Here is a 23,394-nt window from a genome sequence, read left to right as displayed (position 1 = left end):
CCTCCTCCTTTGCACCGAATGGCCCAAGTCTCCATAAAGCAAGAACCGGGGTTTGCATAAAGGTCTCGGCTCCCAGAATGCCCGAAGGCCAACCCCCTGCCCAGGGCTGCAGGGAGCAGAGGAGTCTGGGAGAGGTGCTTACATGGGCTCAAAGGTAACCTGGAAGAGGGAAGACAGTCAGGATGGGGACTCTGAGACAGAATGCAGCACCACGGGACAGTGGAGGCTGTGGTGGAGGCTCAACGGCTGAAGAAGCCATGGGAAAGAGGTGGATGGAGAGGCCCCTGGGGACAGGCGGACAAGTTGGTGAATGCACGATGGGAGCTCCCCACAAGCACAGTCCACAGGGGTTCCGGGAGCCCAGGTGGAAGAGACGGCGGACAGCACAGATGGGTGGGATGTCTGTCTGAGGACACAGAGTAGGGATGGTCAAGGCAATGGCACACGGAGCTGGCGAAGGACAGGCCAAAGACAGCAGGAAGAAAGCGAGAAGAACAGGCAGATGAGGCTGGCAGTGTTGTGGGGGGAACAGCGTGGCAAAGCCACCAATAGAGGCGGGAGGTTCTGAGTGTCCCGGCCCCCAGGCTGGCCCTGGGCTGGCAGTGATCACATCGTCCCTCGTGGAGGGGAGGAGGGGCATCCCTGCCTGGGTGCTAGAGGAACCAGGGCTCCGGGGGTCTCCTCATCTCTCCAAGGTCCAGTGAGAAACCAGTCAGGTGAGGGGGGAAGGGCAGGGCCAGCCCAGTGGGCGGGTGTTCAGGTGACCGCGGGGAGCACAGTGGGGCCATTCAGTCAACAAGAGGAGGGCAGAGACCTCATGCAGAGGCTGAAGTAAGCATCTCACAGGAGTGGTGACAGCAGATCCCACGTTTCATGTGTGTGGGTGGCCACTGTGTGTACAAATGGGCTGAGTTGTTGCTCCCTGGGAGAGGGCTCCTGAACTTCACGGGAGGCAGCCCGAGGCAAAGCAAGAGCAGTGCTGGCCTTGGGGGCCAGCCGGGGCCGTGTCACTGTGGCCACAAGTCCTCGGATCATTCCAGCTCCTCAGCTTCCTTGTCTGGGCAAACAGGATGGTTGAAGCTGTCATACAGCAACGGTTCTCAATGGGGGTGGGGGTGGGGGTGGGGGTGGGGGTGTGTGATTTTGCTCCCCTGGGGATATTTAGCAATGTCTAGAAACATTTTTGGTTGTCACAACTGGGGACAGAGAGAAATGCCACTGGCATCTTGAGGGGAAAGGCCAGGGATACTGCCAGATATCCTACAATGCACAGGACATCCCCCCAAAAATAATCTGGGTCAAACTGACAATATGCTGAGGTCAAGAAACCCACCTTTATACGGTATGCTGATGGGGTTAAATGCACTTAAGGCTACGAAAGTTATTTGTAAACTGTAAGGTGCTGTTATTGGCAAAAAGTTTCCAAGATACCATTGTCTGTAAAATGCACTCTCGTTTGATGGCTACTTTTAGTGTAAAAAAGAAAACACAATCATATTAAATGAACATATTGACTTTAAAATATATCCTGATGTCAGAAATTTGAAATTAAAAAAAAAAATGTGTGTTTTAGAATTGAGGTGTCTGGGACCCCATTATTCTCACTATTATTGTGCTTGTCGGGATTTCAATGTATTGTTTCCTGTGCCTCCTTAGGGAAAGGCCACCAAAACTGCAGAAATTTCTTGGCAGACAATGGAAGACAAAGCTGACCCACCATTGGAGTTCAGGACATCTAGGAGTCTTGAGGGTAGACAGACAAGACAGACAGACCTCCTGTTCCAGACAGGTGTGCCATGTGAATGCCTCTGCAATGTGGTTATAACAGTGACAAAACGACACACACTTACTTTTTCAGAGCTTCTCTCAGATTCTTAAATCTGCCCTCTGATGACACAAGTTTTTGGAGCTTATCAATCAAAGCTTTGGTCTAGAAGGAATTAGAAGCATTTACTAATAGACAGCAAACATGGAGGCCCGCGGCTCTGGCCCACACTCCAGCATGCTGCCCGGGCTGGGGTTGAGGGTGGGGGTCCATGCTTACTTTGCCCCGTGAGGGGGCAAGGTGGATTCAGGGACTCCTGGATCTGGAGACCTTGCTCCGAAGTCTGTTGGAGTCAAACGTGGATCCTGGTTTTGCGTGTACGTGCTCACACATGCATCTCTCAGAAACATGCAAGTGGGCCAGGGGGTCCTGACCTATGACACTGGCCCTCAGAAAGCTGCAAGAGACCCAGGTGGTCTAGAAGGACTTGGTGGGTGACCCTGAGGAGCCTGCACTCGGCAGGGAATGGCTGGGTTTTCATTACCATGATCTTTCTCATGAGCTAAATCCAAAGGATGTGACATCTTCTTGTACCTTCACTCTTATACACCAGGAACACCAATTCATTATCCAATATGTGGATAATGAACAAAGGTGGTAAGTCCTCTGATCACAAACAAGCAAAGGCCTTGATGGAGAAGAGAGCAACCCCATGGTTTGCCGAACGTCCAGCCAGGCCCAGCGCACACACGGGGCTGGAGTAAAGTTTCAGGGACCGGAGTTTGTCTGCAGACCGGATGTGTGTTATGGCTGAATCTGGCTTTGCTCTGTACCCCCGGTGGCCTGGGAAGAACTCCTTCACCTCTGGGGCCCGCAGTTCTCTCATTTCTAAAATGGTGAGGTGGATTAGTGACCTCCTTTCCATCTCCGAGATTCAAAATTCAGAGTGTGGCTGAGGAACCATGCTGGAGAACAGCAGTGCACCGCGTGCCCAGAGGGCTGGCCAGCCCGGGAAGGAAGCCCCTCGGGACACAGGCCACAGAGGCCAAGCACACGTGGATTCTTTGGGTCAGATTTTTATCTGAGAAGTCTGCTCACAGAAAGTGACAATCTACGTCTTCATTCTGATTGAAGAAGAGATCAATGTGTATTCTTCAAGGGGAAAGAATGGCAGAATGTACCCTTCAGTCCATTATCAAAGAGGAGAAGGAAGCTTGCCAGCTGGTTTGGGCTTAACCTTGTTGAAAGCAAAAAACAGTTTCTGGAACTGGTAAATGAGACATGAGCCGGGACAGCACAGGCCCCTCTGAGTCAAGGGCAGATGATTCTGCTTTTACCACTTGAGATGTCTGCTTTCAGACAACTGGGAGAATCTAGATGCCCAGGCCAGTCTTGGCCCCAGGGTCTCAACTTCTGTCCTCTACTTCATCTCTTTCCAAAGCTGCTCAAAAGGAGGGGGTGGCAGGTCTGAGCTGCACCTCTCTTTCCTTTTCTTTTCTACCCACCTGCAGAGGAATGATCTGATACGGCCTGAGGCCAGGTACCCTGTGTTTGGAAACCAAGGGCCTGACTGGGATCTGTCACCCACCTTTGTGTGCCCACAGGCAGATCACTTCCTCTCACTCTCCTGGGCCTCAGTGTCCACACCTGGAAATGGGAGGGTAAGTCCAGGTGTTCCCTAAGGACAATAGGTTCAGGTATTCTAGAATTGTGGTTGGGAGACCCTGTGGCCAGATAACTCTGGGTTTGGTGTCACTGTGCTTGGACGTCATGAAAATGTAGAGAGAATATTCTGAAGTGTGGGTTTCTCTGTATACGTTTGGGACCAATCTGTGGCTGTCAGCTGGGCACACCTTGATTTCCTTCTACAGGCCTGTGCTTACTTTCCCTGTGTATCTGCTCCTCTTAGGACTGTCACAGTCCGGCCTGGAAGACCACAGAATTTTCCCAGCTGCTGCTCAAAAGTATGTTGCAACTTGATCCAGCTCAAGTATCTTCTGGCTGGACCAAGAACTTCTACCCACTGATGCTCACTGGGGATACCAGGCCCTCCAGATCTGGGGCATCTCTGCTGGAGTGTGGACATTAGTGGGCAGAAATGCAGGGACTATTGGAATATGTCATTGAAGCCAGGGAGCAGGGACAAAGCAAGGAGCGTGCTTTGGAAGTAGTGTCAGAAAAAAAAAAAGATGATTATTTGGCCTCCCAAATACCATCCCTACCTATACACCAAAGGAAGACTTCAGGATGGCCAAGGCTGCTCCTTTCCAACTTCACTAGGAAGGTGAAGCTGGAGCACAAGGCCAAAAATATTCTTAGTCAAAGAGGCTTCAGTCTCTACTAAAATGCAACTGTTACCTAGGAGAGGCAACACATAAAACCCCATCAGTCATCTGTACCCTCCAATGGAGGAGCAGCATCAGATCCTTTCCTGAGGGAAAGTTTTATTTGCAGAGGGTGGGCAGAGGGGTGGAAGGAAAAGAAAAGGGAAATGGAGATTCGAAGTCCCAAACTGATTCTGACTGCTTAACTCTTTTGCTAAGGGCTAGGCCAGACTAGGACATAATTCTTTTCCACATTATTTTTCTGTTTGGGCCAGCATATGGAAAGAAGTGATAAAAACTTGGTGTTGAGGCCATAATTCAGGCCCTCTAATAAATGTGGCCATTTTGGTGGCTCACAAATGTCCATGGAATACCTGCAGAGAGCTAGTGAGCCATCCCTGGCTGGTGTTGACCAGGCCATAGCCATGGCCTCCCAGAAGCCCTTGGAGCTAGGGATCTGTGCAGATGTATGACACAGGATGAAGGTCTGGGAGGAGCCATCAGAGTCCAGCTGCCTTAGCAGGTGGAGGCCTGGTGGGTCCATCAGAGGTATATTGATTTTTGGATGTGGCCAGCTAGCCCCAGGCTAGTGCATGACATCCTAGAATGCAGGCCACCATTTGATGGTTGAAGCCACATTCCCTGACCTCTAATTGCCCTCGATTCACACTCTCCAAAGAGAATGGAAGGCTTCAGGATGGCCAAGGCACTTTCCGCCCAACTCCATGAAGAGGGTGATGTTGGAGAATGAGGCCAAGAAATGCACCAGGCGTGGATACCAGGAAGCCCAAGTGGGGTTGGAAAGTGGAGCCTGGCCTGAGGGCCTCTGGAAGAGATGACACCATCCCACCAGGATAGGGCAGGAGAAGCAAGATATTGGCCTAGAATGGGCCCCTCAGACTCTGCCAATAACCCTGCCTGAACCTCGACTGGCTAGACCAGCCAGGATGAGTTAAAGGTTCTGCAGCAGCCCTGCTCAACCCCTGACTTCAGGAGTTCACAACCAAGTGTGCCACTTGTGGCCAGACGTGTCTGCAATCCCGAGCTCTGATGCTTACAGCCTCTTCTCTTTCTAAGAGCCCACTGATAAGAGGGGCCTTTTCCACTGTCTTTGCCCTGATCCCAGATCTTTGTGTGCCAAGAAGCAAGAGGCCCAGCCTCATTGGAATGCAAGATCAGAGAAATCAAGGGGTTGTACTTGTAGCACTCTGCAGCCCTGTTGTAATCAGGGACTGGAGTGACCAAGAGGCAGTAGAAGGGCAGCAGAGATGCCCCATGGCTGTCCTGAATTTTGCTGCTATTTTGTGACAGAAGGATTTAGGGGCCTTCACCTGGTTGGTGGGGAGGATCTTGACCTGCCATTGGCATGAGGGGTGTAGTGAGGGGCGGGTAATAAAGAGAACAATAAGAGGGACATGTATGAAATCCAGATGGTCCAAATGAGACGGGCCCCTTGGAGACCCAGGACCCCATAAGGCCCACCCAGCTGTAGGACTATGGAGACTACTGCCAAGTTATCAGTGTCTTTGGAGGCCTACCCTGTCCACTGGTGGTGCTTGCCCAGCCTCTTGCAGCCTGGGGCTGTGCATCCATCAATTGCACCAAGAAAGTGGCCCAAGTGCCCTGTTATGCCCTCTTTCTAAGAGTGCTGCCCTCTTACGACCCCAGTGCAGGGAACTTACTTCAGAGGAAAAATCTATCTTATGGTTTTTCAGAACCATGTTCTGAATGAATAAGATCAGGCTCACATTTAAGATCACCAGCTAACCAATAGGTAGCAGGGAACAACTAACTCTCTAGTGGTTTGAAGGGCTGGTGTAATTAGAGTCCTGAAGAGGCACTCGCAGGATCAACTGACCACTGTCTCCGCAACCCTGCAGATCTGGGCTGGGATCCCCATGAAGGTATCACTCAAGTAGAAGAGTGTTGGGACCAATAATCATTATTTTACATGTCTCATGTATTCAAGGGGAAATTAACTATTCAAGTAGGAATTAAATCCCATAGATCCCAGTACCATGTCAGTGGGCCTGATATCTGGTTCCAGGTGATATAGGAGAAGAGGTTCTCTGCACCGGGGAACTTGTCCCTCACCCACCTGTGGGTGCCCCGTGGCCAGCCCACTGGCCTCTCTGGCCCAGCCCCAGTCCAACCCCAGCCCAGCCCCAGCCCAGCTCCAGGCAGGCAGTGGTGCCTGCCTCCTGCCCGCACCTGCTTAGAGACTTTGAGCCATGTCTTTTTGAGCCGGAAGATTGCACTGCGGTTCATGGATGAGGTGATCTCCAGCACAGCGTTGTAGTTGTGCAGGCAGCGGCATATATCGGCCACAGCCACCCACTTCTCGATGGCGCTCACCCTTGCATTGATGTCTTCATTGCGGATGATTTCTGAAGCGATCAAGTTACTGATCTTTAAGCCAATACAATAAGACAGAAAAAAGTAAGAGGAATAAATATCGTAAAGATGATAAATCACCATTATTTGCAGATGATATGATTGCCTGGTTGAAAATCTCAAAAAGAATAAATTGGAAAACAACTAGAACACATAACAGCTCATTAAGGTGGCTGGATAAAGAATATACATAAATGAAAAGTTTTCCTCTTTATTTGCAGTAACCAGTCAGCAAATACAATGAAGAGGAGATTACCTTCAAAATAACAAAGGGAATTTGTAAGTTACATATGAATTTAAGTTAATGAGAACTATGTAGGGTGCTACATGGAAAAAAAAGTTTCCAAAGTTTATAAAAGGACTGCATAATGGAGAAAGAAATCAAATTCCCAAATGGGAATGTAAATATGGCAATCTTCTCAAAACCAATACATGAATTTAATGCAACCCAATAAAAATACAACGGATGTTTTCTTGAGAACTTGACAAAAGGATTCTAAGTTTCCATCTTAAAGAGTAAACGGTTAAAAAGAGCCAACTCTGAGGGAATCTCCTGCCGTTCAACCAGACCTTGGCTGGGACTCCCACTTTGGGGCATCATTGGCCTCACATGTAAGGTAGGAGAGTTCTCCAAGGATTTCATCTCCTCCAGCCCCCAGTAAATGGTGACACACACACAAACAAATAAAATGTCAGTTGGGTCTGGAGCAGCCAGGAGGGTGGAAAGCTGGGGCCAGAACAGCAGAGAAGTAGAATTGCCAGGATCCAGGAGAGCAGGAAGAATGGGACCTCCCTGTACATTTCTTCGCAACTTCCTCTGAATCTATAATTATTTCAAACTAAAAAGTAAAGAAAAAAAAACACAAAAAAACCTTATATATATAAACTAATATAAAAAATTGAGGGTGGCTAAACAACATAAAAGCTCTAGGGCTTTACCACCAAAAGACCTTTTCAAAAAGAATTCCTAAATGATGTACATCAAAAAGAATGGATTGGAAAACTACTTGAGAATGGTTTGGGACTCAGAAAGAAATGATAATACAAAATAGTATGCATTTTATAATTCTTAAGTAAATTAAAAGAGTAGTTAAATTCTTTTCCATAAAGAAAACACCACACTCAAACCGTTTTACCTATGAGTTACACTGATTTTTCAAGGAACAGATAGGTCAAATCTTACACGAACTTCCAGAGAATAGAGAACAAAGGAATACCTGCTGTGGTGGTCTCAATTGTGTACCCCAGGGAAAAAAACATTCTTAATCTTAATCCATTCTTGTGGGATGGGCCCTTTGTAAATAAGAACATTTGAGGATGTTGTTTGGTTAGGGTGTGGCCAACTGAAATTGGATGAGCCTTAATCTGGATTACTGGAGTCCTTTATAAGCAGAAGAAATTCAGTGATAGAGAGAGAAAGCCAAGTGGAGGAACAAAGGCTTGAAACTAGAACCCAGAAGAGAAAGGTCATCACCATGAAAGGGGAAAGCCAAGAAATCTCAAAGATCCGCCAACTGCCAGAACACTACTGACCCTGGAAGGGAGCAACCCTTGCTTAAGACAAACCATTGTATGGTATTTTCGTTAGCAGCTGGGAAATGAAGACATCTGCCAATTTATTTTTTGAGGCCAGTTTTGATACCAAAATCAGATAAGGACAATACAAGGAAGGAAAAGTACACATTTATTTGTTTAATACATCATGACTATAGTGGATTTGTCTCTGGAATGCAAAGGAAAGAAGTCTATAACTGGCATTCACCACTTCAACAGATTAAAGGAGAAAACCATATGATCATCTCAACAGATGCAGAAAAAAACATTTGATGGAATTCAAAACTCAATTATGGTAAAAATCATTAGCAAACAGGAATGGAAAGGAATTTCCTAACCTTGATAAAGAAATAAACATCATCCTAATTGAGGAAATGTTGGAAAAATTCCCTTCAAAATCAAGAACAAGACCCACCATCACCATTTCCATTCTACACTGTCCTGGAGAGGTCCTGGACCAAGGTGAGGCAAACGAGGCACCCAGGGGTGTAAACACGGAAGCCTGAGAGTGTGTGGCTCTTTAAATATTGTGCCCTGGGCCCCTTACTTGCCTCTCTTTAGTTCCAACCCTGGTATGGGAGATCCTAGCCAATCCCAATCAATAAGACAAAGAAATGAAAGGCAAAAGGATTGGTAAAGAGGTGATAGAACTGTGCCAGGGAGAGAAGAAGAAAATGAATTTCAGGCCGCCATCACCGTGATTGATGCTCACATATTGTGTATCCAAAAAAAAAAAAAAAATGATGGATTTCAACAGAGGCAGCCAAATCCCAAGCAGTTACAAGGGTAGCCTGGGGAAGCTGCTGGGTTCAAAAGCAGGCTCTCCTGCTTTGTAAATTTAATCTCCTTGGGCCTCAGTTTTTCCATGATGTTTATGAAACCCTTAGGATAATGCCTGGGATGTGGTGAATATTCATTAAATGCTCACTTCATATCCTCGTCTTTTACTTACTTGAGTCCTGGGCACACATAGGACACGGCAGGGAGAGGGGCAGTGTTTTGCTGCCTGGCACGGGTTTTCGAGTTGTGTGCAAGGTGTGGTCAGATCCAGTGTCCAGGCAGGTTTCCTGGGGGCCTTGCCCCATCTCCATCATTTATTCCCTCCTGATGGACATGTGGGTCTCCTGTTTGCTGCCCTGGTCACTGTAGGAACTGCTGGGTGCTGAGGGCTGGGAGGCCCCAAAGGGCTGCTCCCCTGAGCTGCGATATCCCGTCCTGCAGGCTGGGGAGTGTTTGCTAGGGGGCCCGTCCTTTGCTGTAGGTGACTGAAGTGCCCCTGGCCAAGGGATCAGGACAAGTGAAATCCTGTGCTCCCACTTCCAGCCATCAGAGGTGCTTTCCTTGTGTTTGATGATTAAACTCAGAGGAATGAAAACGTCAAGTGCAAATCCACTCAAGGTTGTCCCGGGGCCAGGAGTGGATGGGTCCCTGTGGTTCCCAGGGGCAGGGACTGGGCAAATGTGGGGAAGGTGCCAGGGGAGAGGTTCTTTCCCCAGAGCCAGGGCTGTGCGGCAATGGAAGACCGTGAGCTACCGCACGAGTTAATGAGAGCTTGGACATTTGCCCTCCTGGAACTTCCTTCTTTATATCTAAAAATTGATAAGAGCCCTATCTTTTAGGGTTGGTGTGAGGCAGCTAAAGCACTGTTCTAGGCTCCGGGTAGGAACTCAGTTAAGGCGGGTTATTAAAGAAGTTTGCAAATGTTCCCTGCAGACATTAACCATGACTTAGAAGTGGGGCTGGACCCACTAGGCGGGCTGCCTGCCCCCACTTCTCTGCTGACGTCATGCTGCCCTGAGAGGGGTTTCTGGGAGCCTGAGGGGTGGGGTAAGTGGTGGTGGTGGTGGTGTGAAGCACTCCCCTGCCTTAGTGTCCTAATCAACCATTCTGGGCCCTTCCCACGACACCTGCTGGGCTGCTCTGCTGGTCCAGTGTTTGCTTCCATCTCAACAGTTCTCCTGGGAAAGCCGGGGGAGGGGAGTGGAGAAGCCAGCTACTGGGCCATCTTGATCCGAGTCAGGGTCACTCATGAGCCCTTGGCCTAAACCCGGCCCTGGTCATTGCCCAGCTCTGTGGCCTTGGGTCCCTTTAATGTTGCCCAGTGGGGTCGGCTCACCCAACACCACAGGCCAAGAAGGAGGGGGGTAAGAAATCACTTCTAGCTCAAATCTCAGGAGGTCCCCGGGCTTCTGGGTGACGTACGTATTAGAAGGAAGCTGTCTGTCATTTTCTAGCCAAATACTGCTTTCCCTATATCAAGATGAGGTTTTTGGAAAAAAAAGCATAGCCAGGAAGGCTTCATTTCTTTCTTTCCAGTCTCTGTTGCAGACTTATCAAAAAGTTGGTCCGAGGCGTAATCCCAGGCCCTGACTGAGGCTCATTAAGAGCCAGTATGGGGCTAAGAGACTTTATATTATCGTCCCAGTTCATCTTCCTATGGCCCTTCTGGGGCCAGCCCTGTTTAACAGGAAAAACTGAGACTTGGGGGCAGCCCTGCCCAGGACCCCGCCAGGCGGTGGGGGGACTGGAGGGAACTGCAGCCTCCTGGGTCCAGCGGGGCCCATGGCCTTCCCTCTACCAGCCTCCTGCCAAAGAGAAACTTGGGAGAGAAAGGTGCTGCCCACCTCATACTCACATCATTGAAATGCTTGGTGGTTTTCATGATATAAGGGGTCCTTTCATTCTTTTCCAGTTTCATCCAGCCCTGTCCGAAGAACTCTCTGTGGGAGGTAAGAGGAAAACCCAGATCCAGTAAGGTTTGCTTTGCCATGATAATATCTTTGCTTTCAGACTGAGGTTGCCATTTCAGGGGAGTAGCTTTCTGTAGAGCCCTGTAGGGAGAGGCAGGGACCCCAGGTTCAAATCTAGTTCTGCCATGTACCAGCTGTGTACCTAATCTCTCGGGGCCTCAGTTTCCTCATCTGTAAAATGGGAATAATGATGATACTTTCCTTACAGGGTCGCTGTGAGGACGAAATGAGATAAGGGATGGGAAGGCACACCATACACTGGGAAGTGTGCTAGGCACATCAAGGCTTGTTTGCTGACCTGGGAACCCACATTTTAGAATCACTTTGCAGCTGCTGATCTGTAGACTGGGGGGATAGAAGGCCACAAAAAGGGGTCAGATAAAAGGATAAAAGAGTCTGCAGGCCAAGCAGATAGTGGAAAGCTAGTCTAGGGCCCAGGAGAGTGGCCTGGGCAGCATTCTGTGGGCACGAAGGGCCAAGGGGAGGCGATCTGCTTAAGCGCCAAGAGGGAGCATATCAAGAATAATGGCTGCTTTTACGTCCAGGATATATGGCAGGTTTCCCCAAAGCTGACACTCTCCATCTAGGTGAGGCAGCACGCGTGCTGGTGAGGGCACAGGAGAGTGCCAGGTGGGGCCCCTTTCTGGGAAGCAGGGATCAATGGCCCTAAAGTCATTCACAGCCTCAGATCTGGTGACTCCACTTCTGGGAATGCATTCTAAGGAAATGGTCAGAAATTCAGAGAAATATACAGTTACAAGGATGCTTAGCTCAGCTTGGAATATGAAAGTGAAAACTGAAAACCACCTCATGGCTGAATGCAATATTAGAGTATATTGTATACCTATGAAAAATGATGTTTACAAATGCCATTTAGGTATATTGTTCGCTGAAATATGAGGGATACAAAATGACTTAAGTAGTGTAATTACAGTGATGTTAAAACAACAGATTAGAGAAAAATGGGAAAGGAAACACAGGCCCGAGAAGATGACCCCAGTTCTTAGGGCTTTCTCAAAGTCCAGAGCTGTCCCCGAAACCTGCTTCTGGGAGTCCTCAGGGTGTGTGCACACACGCACACACACACACTCTCACATACTTACACTCATATGCACACATTTGCTCATGTGTACATTCACACACATGCATGAACACACAGTCCTTTCCCAGACCTCCAGATTAGGAGCTCAGAGTTGGACGTGTGTGTGCAGCTGACAGATAAGAGGAGACCTTCGGGACAAGGAAGGGAGACGGGATCCTTCCTTGTCCCTGCAGACACAGGCACATTTTATTTCCAAGCTGTGAAGAACCTGTGCAGCCTTGGACGTCTGTGTCAGGGGTGTTTTCAAATACGGCGCAGGAGGGTGAGGGGGGAGGAGGGTCGGGTGTGGGGACCACTTACTCGTAGGGGATCTTCTTGAAGACAAGGTGATCCAGCAGGGTCAGCTGCTCCGCGATCTCCAGGGCCGAGTGGTTTTCAAAGGGCTCAGCCTTCACGCCTTCAGCCTGAGGGGGCAGGGTCCCGAGTTAGGTCCGTGAGAAGCACCCACTGGCTTTTAGCCTGCTTCTCTGTGGGAGTCTCAGGCTGGACTGTGTTGGGAGGGCAGGTGGGGATGATGGGGGTCGGCCCCCTGCAGGACCAGGCTGGGGGAGATGGAGGAAAGGGGTGAAGGGAGCCGGGAGCCACTGAGTGTTGAGGCTCACATGTGCGGGTCTCTGTGCTAGTTCCTCAGGCTGCCCCATTCAGTCCTCACAGACCCTGCCAGGGGAATGTGGCTACCCCAGTGTCTGAATGAGAAACCGAGGCTTCTGGAGGTTCAAGACTTGCCCAATCACTGCTGGAAGTGGGTTGACTGGGATTCAAGCCCAGGTCATCTGATTCCCAGGCTGTGACTTCTCACTCCCTTCAGGCTCTGTCTGGGTCCACGCTGGCTTGATAACATTTTCATTTAAAACTCACTAACAGGTGTGGACTCATAGGTGAGATGGGCCCATGGGACAGGCTCTAGTCCTGTGTCCCAAGACAGCCTCCTGGCCTTAGTCCCAGGGTTACTGTGTCCCTGCCCCCAGAGGTTGCCCATGGCCTTTAAGGGGATATCCTCAGGGGATAGTGGTGGCCGTGGCAGAGAGAGATAAGAGGTGGACAGGGGAGGGTGGTACTCTCAGGCACTAAGGCCTTGTGAAGGCCTGTTGGATCCGGGGCGAGGCCAGAAGGAGCTGGAGGAAAGAGGGCCAGGAGCCAACCGAGGCTGGTCCTGGGAGAGGCCGGGACACCCCCCTCCCCATCTCGGGGCTGGAGGGGCTGTGCAGGAGGAGACTGACCATCGTGGGCCTCCTGGGACTTCTATTTTCTTGTGTTCAGTCCACCCTGCCCAGAAGTCCTAGCAGGCCAGGCTGAGTGCTTGAACGTAGCCCCCCGCCCTGCTCCTGAGGGAAGGGGCTCCACCCCCCAAGGAAACAAGCCGCCCTCCTAGACGAAGTGTCTCCCTCCCTCCCTTCCATTTCCTCAGCAAACTTTCTTGGAGGTTTCCACCTGCCAGACCCCGTACTGGACACCAGGGATAACACAGACCAGGAAACATGGTCCCTGGCTTCAGGGGGCTCCAGCCTAAGGGCTTCCCAGTCATGAGAACAGAGAAGGGACAGAGAGGGTGGGAAACAGACGAGGGTGCTCTGTGGGCCTCTGTGTGCTGGGATGGTGTAGTGGGGTGTGTGCGTGTGTGTGTGAATTTCTCCTGGCAGAGTCACCAGGGTGGGGAACAGAGTGTGTAGAGGTCCAGATGCAAGAGGGAGCATGAGTGCAGGGGACAGTCGCGTGCAGAGGGGGCATGGGGTGAGAGTGGCAGGGGATTCCTGTGGAGCTGAACTGCAGGACAAGGACCCTGGGGAGGGGGAGCCCCAGCCTCCAAAGCAAGTGAACCCGAGCAGGTGGGCAACTCGCCCATTCACTCCTGAGGGCCCTGCACTGGGGCCTCGGGGCAGGGGCCTGAGGAGAGGTCTGGGGTGGGCATGAGTGGCCAAGAGGTCTGTACTACCCTCCCGGCCAGGAGAAGGTGAGCTGGAGAGGAAGAGCAGGCAGGGGTGCTGGCCAGGCCCCCATCCCACCCCCTTTTATGGTGGGGCCATAGAAAGAGGAACTGGCTTGCAAAAGACCTCATGGCCAGAGGCCATGAGGGCCCTTCCCCAGCTGGATCTGCCCCACCCAGGCTCTCTGTGGACTCTGGACGGTGTCAGGGCTGGAGAGCAGTTCAGCGGTGCTTTGTTCTGACAATGGCTCCCGACTGTTTACAAAGGAACAAGGGGCCCTCATGCTCTTGAAGGGTAAACATTCCAGTCAGGCCCTATTGGGAAACAGAGGCAGAGTGCAGGCCCTTTCTCCTCAGGTCTGGGGAGACACCAGAAGTCTGGAAGAGGGGTGTCCAGGGTTGGGGTACACAATCAACCCCCCTGATAAGAGTAAGGGTGGGCTCCCTGGGGTCCTAAGCCTGCAGTGCCACTCTCGGGGGCAGGTCTTGAGTGGGCAGGGGCCTCCTGGGCAGCCTCACCCCTGCTCCAGCGTGGGGAGAGCCAGCTTGAGCAGTGGGGAGGGGGGGCAGGGAGGGGTGGGGAGCAGTGGGCCCAGAGCCCAGAGTCCTAAATCCTCACACTGACTTCTTTTAGCAGCTTGGGGATCACTTCTCCAATTTGGGAAATGAGCCCACCTGGGGCTGAGGGGCCTGTGTCATCTTGACTCTGGGGAGGCGAAAGTGAGTCTGTCTTGAGCATCTCTGGCACCGTGATGGCAGGTACAAGGGCTCTGGGGTGGCTCGTGGTGGCATTCTGGGATGCACATCACCAACCCTTGCCAGGCACGGGGAGCACACAAACCCTCCACTGACTAGAAAGCCACCACTAGCTCATATTCCTTTGTGGTGAGCAAAGCTCTTGCCCTGGGCAGGTGGTGAGCTGCCTCCTGTGGTTCTGGGATGAGTTCTTGCTTTGAATCAGTCAGACTTGAATGTGAACACCAGCTCTGCCACTTAGCACTTCCTTGGCTGGGTTGCTTAACCTCCCCCTGTCTCAGTTGCAACATCTGCAAGATGGGGACAATGCTACAAGCTTGTGGCCTAGTTGATAAGTCTTTCAGAGTCTGGCACAGTGCCAGGCACCCAGGGGACACTCTGTTAACTATAGTTCTTAATTCTTACCCTTCTCCTTCCAGGGTGAGTGAAAGAGCATGGCAAGGGCAGAAGGGGAAAGGGGGTGAAGGGGAACAACCTATGAAGGGACGTGGTGGTGGTGATTGGTTGGGGGGTCATGGGCCTGGGGACCCTGGGAGCCAGGGAGGGTCAGGATGGCCTGGCTAGAGAGTGAGAGGGCAGGTCTGGCTCACCATCTGTGCGATCTCCTCCAGTGTGATCTGGTTGTCACCTGGGTCCTCTTGGGTCAGGGTCCTAGGGGGCCAGAAGTGCAGTCTGTGCCTGACCCCCCATTCCCCCCACCGGCATGCTCCCTCCCCACCCCTGGCCAGAAGGAACGGTTTGCAAATTCAAGCCTGTGTGTCTTTGCTCGTGCCATCCCCTCTGCCAGGACCTCCTTTCCCTCATTCCTCTTCACTGACTTCCTCCCGGGGGTTCGTCCTTCAGGATCCAGCTCCCTGACCCTCCTGGCTGGGTGAGGGCCCCTCCTGGGGCACCCTCAGCCCTTGGGCTTCCTGCTCTTGGCTCTGCCTCTCCACGTTGGATGGCTGTGGTGCCTGGTCCTGCTAGATGGGCAGGGCCATGTCAGTTTGTCCCTGTAACTCAGTACCCAGCACCAGGCTGGGCACACAGCAGGCGCTCCTATGTGCGTGTGGAATGATGGAATGATCGAGGGGACAGGAGCTCGAGGCCTGGAGGACCAGTGCAGGTGGGAGCTGCTGGGGGGCCCTCTGAGGGGATGCCCCCTTAGGTCTGGCCTTGACTGGACTGGAGGGAAAGAGGGTGGAGTTGCAGCAAGGTGGCCACAGGCTCTGAGATGGGGCCATGTTGAGGGGAGAGGGAGGAAGGGGGCAGACAGCAGAGTAACGCGGCTACCAGGCAGCGCTGGGAAATAAGGCCACCCTCAAAGTCAGGCTGAAGCGCTGGGCCACGGCTGCTGGTTAGAGGAGGCTGGGGGAACAGCATACTGGAGGCTGGGACAGGGCACAGGGAGCCAGGCTTGGTGGGGGGAGGTGGTCAGGAGGCTGCAGGGCCTGGGCTGGACAGAGGACACCTGATTGCATATTCGACTGGTTATCAGCTCTGGTAGAGGGGATTATCACGCCTATTTTGCAGCCGAGGAAATGGACATCCAGAGAAATGTCTCCCCGAGGTCCCTCAGCTGGAGCTTGCTGGGTCTGTAATTCCAACCAGGTCTTGCCAGTTCCAAAGCCTGCTCTTTCCACTCTGCCTTGGGGCAGCATCCAGGACAAACTCCCTAATGGAAGGTGAGTTTGATCTGGGGTGGGAGGCTCAGCACACTCCCACAGGCCCCCCGGGAGGCAACGAGGGAGCCTCCAAGGATCTGGGGGCTGACTGTGGGTATGTGTGCCTGTGTGCGGGTGGGAGTGAGAGGGTGAGTATGGGGTGGATATGATGACGAGATCCCTGCAGCCCGGGGCCTCGGGAGAGGAAACTGGGTAGTCTGGTGGGGAAGGGGGCTGGAGGCTTTGGTTGTAGGCAGTAAGTCCTGAGCAGGATTTGGCTGAAAGTCTGGGGCAGAGATGATGCTGAGAGGCAGGGTAGGGCAGCTGGAGCCAGGCCAGAAGTGAGGCGGGGGGCCTTCCCCTAGAGCTCACACCTGGCAGGGCTAGGGGAAGGCAGCCCAAGTAGTCAGGACGGGGCCTGGCTGTGTTGACACCCACGGGGCTGTCTGCAGGGACAGGCACAGGCCAAGCACGCCCTCAGCCCAGCTCCCCCAGCCCTCCAAGGGGATGCTGTGCAGCCCCATTTTACAGAGAGAAAAGTGAGGCTCAGAGAAACGCCTTGCCCAAGGTCACACAGCAAGTCACTGGTGAGCCTGAACACTGACCTCAGCCAGTGTTTCCGACCAAACAGTTTAACTCCTTGCAATTCATCAGACATTCCCCGAGCCCCTTCTCACAGCCTTAGTCAGCTCTGTCCCAGGACTCTGCCTTGAGGGGAAGGTTCTATACCTGAACCTCCCAGCCCATAGCCACCAGTCACACGTGGCTATAGAAATGTGGCACTTGTGACTCAGCCACTGAATTTTAAATTTTATTTAATTTTAGTTAATTAACATTTAAATGGAAACAGCCATATGTAGCTAGCAGCTACCATTTTGGATATTACAGGCTAGACTGGTGTTAGCAGCTGGAGACTTGGAGTTCTTGTCTCAAGGAGATCAAGGTCTGTTGGGGGACAGGGAGAGTGGAGGGAAGGACCCATGGATACCTGCTCCGGAGCCTGCAGGTAGAAGGGGGAGTGCATGGTCCCCAGGCACTCGGGGCTCCTCCCTGGCACACCTTTTGCCCGGGCCGTCCTGCTTGGCCCGCGGCACCTCCCTGTCCCCGGGCCCCAGGAGGCTGTCCGCGCTACCTGATGATGTTGGCTGCAGCCTTCCGCTCCTGAGTCAGGAGCTCCGGGTCATGCATGACCTCCTCCAGGAAGCCGATCACCTTGCATTTGAGCTCGTCGTTGGTCTCAAAGTCCTGCTGGGAAGATGGTTGGTGGCTCTGGCTACTGTTTCAAGCCACCCTGCAGCAGTCCCAGCCCAGGCCAGAGGAGTTTCCATGCCTGTTCACGGCAGGCTGCCCGGCCTCGTTTTACCGTGTCACTTAGCTGGGCACAAGCAGAGCCTCGAGACACTCAGGCAAAAGGTACCAGGGCAAGACCAAGGACCATTCCTCAGCCAGCTGCACCCCAAGGCCAGGACCCTGGGAGGTACAAGCCACCTTTACCTCTGCTGCAGACAGAGGCGGAGAGAAATTCGAAGCTCCTTGTCCTCTTGATGGTCCTTGCACCCCTCCCTGGGGATCTGAGCAGGCTGTCCTGACAACACTGGGGGCATAGTGGGCCCCTTCCCCCTGCTGCCCACAGGTGGCCATCGGCCGCTTCCCGAGGGCAGCTGGTTCTGGGGCAGTGCCCGCGGGTCCCCAGCATCCTGCCCAGGGGGGCCCCCACCCACCTGCGAGTGCTTGGAAACCCAGTGGCGGAGCACATTCAGGACACGATTGGTGGCTGCTCTGCGGATCACAAACTCCTTGTCACCATTCCTCTGGTCGGGGGGGAAGCCTGGCAGCGTGCATGGCAGAGGGAGAGAGGGTACGTGAGGACAGGAAATGGAGCTTGGCTCCAATATGGATTCAAATTCCAGTTTTGGTTACGCTGGGGCTGCTCCTCGCAGCTGCCGGGTGGGAGGGTGATGGGCAGGGGGAGGGTAATGAAATCTTTAACAATTAGCCCAGGTTCTGGCCAATAAGACTGAGGCCACGACTTCTCAGGTGGATGCAGTCCGTGAACACCCAGTCCCTGCGGCTCCCCAGTGAGGCCACAGCCATCTCCCCAGGGACCAGAGCTCTCCAGGGTCCCCCACTCCAGCCTCTGCTGAAGGACCGATGCAGTGGAAGTGGTGGGTGGGAGGGACCAGTCCTTCCTGGGAGGGTGGGGTGACAGGTTCCCAAGGCAATGGGCTTTAAAGCATGAGTAGAAGTTTGCAGAGTAGCAAAGGGGATGGGTGGGAAGGAAGGGGCCCCTAGGCAGGCCCAGAGGAAGAAAAGATATCTGTTTTGTGTGAGCACGGCTATTAGTTTAAAGGGTAGACTGGACGGGAGGGTATGTTTGGGTGTGGAGTGCTGGGGTGTCTGGAGATCCGCTCTCCTCCCATGGGGCAGGCCAGGCTGAGTGGCCTGGATTGTATCTGTTGGTGATGGGAGCTGGGAGGTTGAGGGTGCAGGGACAGGTCATGCCCTCGACACACCGTGGCCCTGGCTAAGGCCCTGGGTGAATGCAGAGCCCCAACCAGGCAGGGAGATGGGGGCTGTGACCCAGGGCCTCCGAAAGTGGGAGGTGGCTGCCAAAACTCACAAAAATGATGGAAGTTTGGCTCCAGTTAGTTAGAGTAGTTGGTCCAAGCAGGAGGCTCTCTCTCTTGGGGAGTAGGGGCTGTTAGGACCACCTGTGCTATCAGCAAGGTGAGCTCCTCACCTGGAGGAGACGAGTCTCTGGGCCATGGGTGCCGTCACCTGGTGGAGTGAGCCCTCCCCAGGCACAGGCCTCACGAGGGGGGCTGACCTCAGGGAGGCTGCGAGCACAGACCCCACCTCCCCAACATACCTGTGCTCGCTAAGGACATCCTCCGGTACTTCTCCTTGTTTGGGGTGCCCTCGTTGGCCCCCGCGGTTGCTATGGCAAAGGCGGAGGCGGCCGATAGGGCACTGCGGTTATTGTCCAGTTCTCGACAGGAGGTCATGACGACGCCATTATTGTAGGAAAAGAGTGGGAACTCTGCGGAGAGGATGGAACAACCCTCACTTTTCTTGGTCTCAGCCCCTCAGGCTGTTGGAAAAACCAGAGGTCTGAGGCTGGAACAGCCTCGAGGACAGGCAGGCTCTGTCTGTGCTGAAGCAAGGGCTTGTCAGTGGGGGGCAATGGTACTGACATCTCTGTGAGGGGTCATGTGAGGAAAGCCCCCGGATCGGGGTGCCCTCTCCCCTTGAGGTGCAGCAGGCCCTGCCAGGCTCCTCTTGGGGCCACACCTTCTGCTTCTGACAAAGACTCTCCGACCCCCCTTCCCATCTCCCTGCAGCTCCCAATCCCTTTACCTGTTAGGCCCAGCTGGGAACAGGCCTGCTATGGGATAGCAATGTGAACACTCTCACCCTTTCTGGTCTATTTGGGATTAATCTATAACCTATCCAATGCCTGACATTAACAATTCAAACTGATGGACTCATCAGCATGGTTTGATGGAAAGAGCACTGGACTGGATTGAAATGCTATGCCCCCTCCCCGATACTTAACAGCTGTGTGATCTTGGGTGAGTTCCTTAACCTCTCTGAGCCTTAGTAAGTGCCTCTGGATAATGGGGATATTAATACCTACTTCAAAAGGTTGATGTAACGATTAAAGGAGATAACATAGATGAAAGTACTCTGTATTGGGTGAAAAGCTAAATAAATGTCATGGAATGTTACTGCTATTAATAATAATAATTTTCTAATAGTAATAGTAGTAGAATCCAACTCCAGGAACCTTTAGCTTCACCTTGTAAGTCTCTGGAAAGCAATTCATACTCGGTTAGGACAAAGTACCAATACTTATGCTGTGAGGGGCAAATGGTTTATTTTAAACTCAATGCTGGGCTCAGCCCAGATCAAGATGGAGGCATGAGATGCCTCAGGGCTCCATCTCCCCCACCCCCACAGAAGCTTTGAACAATGAGCAAGAACTGGCTAGCTTTCTAAAAGCTCCAGGAAACAGTTAAAGGACTGCAGTGATGGGGCAAGTACCAAATTAAGAAAAAGGCTTCTTAAAAGAGGTAGGATGTTGTGGTGCCCTAGTTGGCTCCTGTCTCACCCCTCACCTGTCGGCACTGGGCCAGCCTGTGCTCCCAGTGTGGAACACTGGTCCTGGTTCTGGAGGGAGCAGGGAAACCCTGGTCACATATTGGGAGCATGTCCGTCTGGCCCAACCTGTCTGTGGTGGCCTGAGGGACTCGCTGTCCCAGAACTCGCCCTGCATGTAGAAGGTGGCACATAGGGCTCTCCTACGGACGCTGGGGGAGAGCAGTCACGTCACGCTGCATGGGGCAAGGCTTTGCTGGGTGTAGGACATACAGTGCAATGCTGAACCACAGTGAGGAAACTGCTTCCTTAGGAAGAGGAACCGTGTCAAGGGGGGTAGTTCCTAGGGCCACATTTGTGTGCCCGAGACAAGATGCGCGTGCAGAAAGGATGAGGGTGGCCCCTACGCTTTGGCCTGGAGCTATTCCCTAAACTCTCTCTATGGATAAGCCCAGAAGGAGAGCACTCACCCGGGTCAATCTGCAAAGACTGGGAAAAGTGTTTTCTTTTTTTTCCCTTCATCTTTCTTTTCTTTCTTTCTCTCTCTCTTTTTGTTAGCTCCTGGCAATAGAGGAAAGCTCTGTTTTAACACTAGCTGCATATAAGCTTAAGGAACAGAAGCCTCAGAGTCTAAATTCTACTGATAACACATCACTAAAATAAAAAATGTCCAGTTTCAACAAAAGGTCACAAAATATATAAAGAAATGGGAAGTAATGCCCCAGGCAAAGGAGAGAAGTAAAGCATTAGAAACCATCAATGAGGTTTCTGGGACATACCTGACAAAGACTTTTTAAAAATGGTCCTAAATATACTCAAAGGGCTAAAGGAAAACATGGACAAAGAACTAAAGGAAATCAGAAAAATGACAGATGAACACAAAGAGAGTAACAACAGAAAGATGGAAGTTAAGAAAAGGAACCAAATAGAGCTGAAGGCCTCAGTATCAAAGTTAAAAATTCCCTAGAGGGGCTCATCAGCAGATTGGAGCCAGCAGAAGAAAGAATCAGTGAACTTGAAGATAAGACAATTGAAATCATCCAGCCCGAGAAACAGAAGGAAGAGTGAAGAAAAGTGTACAGAGCCCGAGGAACCTGTGGGACACCATCAAGTATATACGCATTATGGGAGTCCCAGAAGGAGAAGAAAGAAAGGCGCAGAGAGAATATTCAAAAGAAATAATGGCTGACAACTTCCCAAATTTAACAAAAAAAAATGAATATACACATCCAAGATGCTCAGTGAACTTCAAACATGATAAATCCAAATGGACCCATGCCACAGAATACCATAATCAAACTGCTGGATGCCAAAAATAGAGAATTCTGAAAGCTGCAAGAGAGAAGCGGCATGTCACGTACAAGGGAGCATCAATAAGATTAAATGCTGATTTCTCATCAGAAACCATGGAGGCAAGAAACCAGTGGGAAAACATTTTTAAAGAGCTGAAAGCAAAAAACTGCCAGCAGGAATTCTATACCTGGCAAACTGTCTTTCCAAAATGAGGGAGAGATTAAGACATTCCCTGATAAACAAAAGCTGGGGGAGTTCATCACCACTATATCAGCCCTATGAGAGATGCTAAAGAGAGTTCTGCAAGTCGAAAGGGAAGGACAGTAGACAATGGATCAAAGCCACGTGAAGAAATAAAAATCCCCACTTAGATTAAAAATTGGGGTAAATATAAATGCCTGTACTATTGTATTTTTGCTTTGTAACTCCACTTTTTACTTCCTAAATATCTAAAAGGCAAATGCATAAAATGTAATGATAAATCAGTGGTTCTGGACTCATAATGTATAAACATAATTTGTAACAAGAACTACATAAAGGTGGGGGGACAGAGGGGTATAAGAACATAGTAGTTTGTGTGTATTATTGAAGTTAAGTTGGGATCAAAGTAAATAAGATTACTGTAGATTTAGGGCATTAAATTTAAGCCCCATGTTAATGACAAGGAAAATATTAGAGAATATGCAAGCTCATAGAGACAGAAGATAGAGTACAGGTTATCAGTGGCAGAAGCCAGGGGGAATGGGAAGTTACTATAAAATGGGTGTAGGATTTTGGTTTGGGAAAGTTTTAGTAAATGGAAGATACAATCAAACTGTCGAATGCCAAAGATACAGAATTCTGAAAGCTGCAAGAGAGAAGCAGCATGTCATGTGCTTATATACTGCAGTATAATATATGTGATTAGTACCACTGAATGGTATGCTTGGGAGGGTTGAGATGGGAAAGTTTATGTTGTATATATGTTCCCACAATAAAAAAAAAAAAAGAAAGAGCAACAAAATAAACAATGACAACTAAAGGAACTACATGATCCTGGATGGGGTCTAACAAGGGAGGAGAGAAAGCTCAAAAGGATATTTCTGGGACATGGGAAAAAACTTGAATATAGACTGTAAGCTTTATATCAATGTTAGATTTCTTGAACTTGATAACTGCATTTAAGGTTGATACAGAAGTGAATTTCCTTGTTCTTAGGAAATACATGTGGCAGAATTAAGTGTTCAAGGAGCATGATGTATGTAACCTACACTCAAGGGTTCAGAAAATGGATTGATAAATAGAAAGACAGACAGATGGACAGATAGATGCATGGATAGACTGATGAATAGACAGAATGACATAGCAACAGGGCAAAATGTTACAATTGGTGGATCTGGGTATCTGGGGGGATAGGAGTATGCTGGAGTTCAATGTATGGGGTGTGTATTATTTTTGTAACTGTCCTGTAAGTTTGAAAGTATTTCAAAATAAAAAATTTAAAATAAAAAAAAAGGTTGCAACAATAAACTTTTCTAATGCCCTTGCTGAAATTTTTTTTTTTTTTTAAAAGAGTTTTACTTCTGAAATTTGAATTTCCATGGAATCTGTTTTTGTGTCCAAGAAGCTGTGGCTTGGCTGGGTTTCTTCCCAGAACCCCGGATAGTTGGGAGTTTGGGATTCAGGCTGCACCTTGGGTGTGGGAGCCGGGCTCTGGGAAGGCTGTGGTGAGGCGGGAGGGGCTGCCTGGGAGGAGAGGCCCTTGCTGACTCTCTCCCCACCTTTGGGGTTCTCACAGCTCCCCTGTGTGGT

General features: G+C 50.9%; 1 protein-coding gene and 1 long non-coding RNA gene across 2 annotated transcripts in view; one reads left to right on the top strand and one right to left on the bottom strand.

Moving 5' to 3' along the window:
• Nucleotides 1–23,394, bottom strand: part of RASGRF1 (Ras protein specific guanine nucleotide releasing factor 1) — a 120,182-nt gene that overhangs the window by 20,315 nt on the left and 76,473 nt on the right. Inside the window, 8 exon segments of the mRNA XM_037833258.1 lie at nt 1,851–1,930; nt 6,301–6,498; nt 10,673–10,757; nt 12,190–12,293; nt 15,160–15,220; nt 17,345–17,457; nt 17,934–18,040; nt 19,082–19,252. Coding sequence (XP_037689186.1) covers nt 1,851–1,930; nt 6,301–6,498; nt 10,673–10,757; nt 12,190–12,293; nt 15,160–15,220; nt 17,345–17,457; nt 17,934–18,040; nt 19,082–19,252 — 919 coding nt within the window.
• LOC119531707 lies at nt 14,460–21,001 on the top strand. Its single transcript, XR_005216393.1, has 3 exons — nt 14,460–14,572; nt 16,082–16,233; nt 20,869–21,001. It is a non-coding gene; the product is annotated as an uncharacterized LOC119531707 (long non-coding RNA).

The sequence above is a fragment of the Choloepus didactylus genome, chromosome 4 (assembly GCF_015220235.1).
Source record: "Choloepus didactylus isolate mChoDid1 chromosome 4, mChoDid1.pri, whole genome shotgun sequence".
In the NCBI taxonomy this organism is placed as follows: Eukaryota; Metazoa; Chordata; class Mammalia; order Pilosa; family Megalonychidae; genus Choloepus; species Choloepus didactylus.
This window is presented reverse-complemented; position numbering and strand designations above follow the sequence as displayed.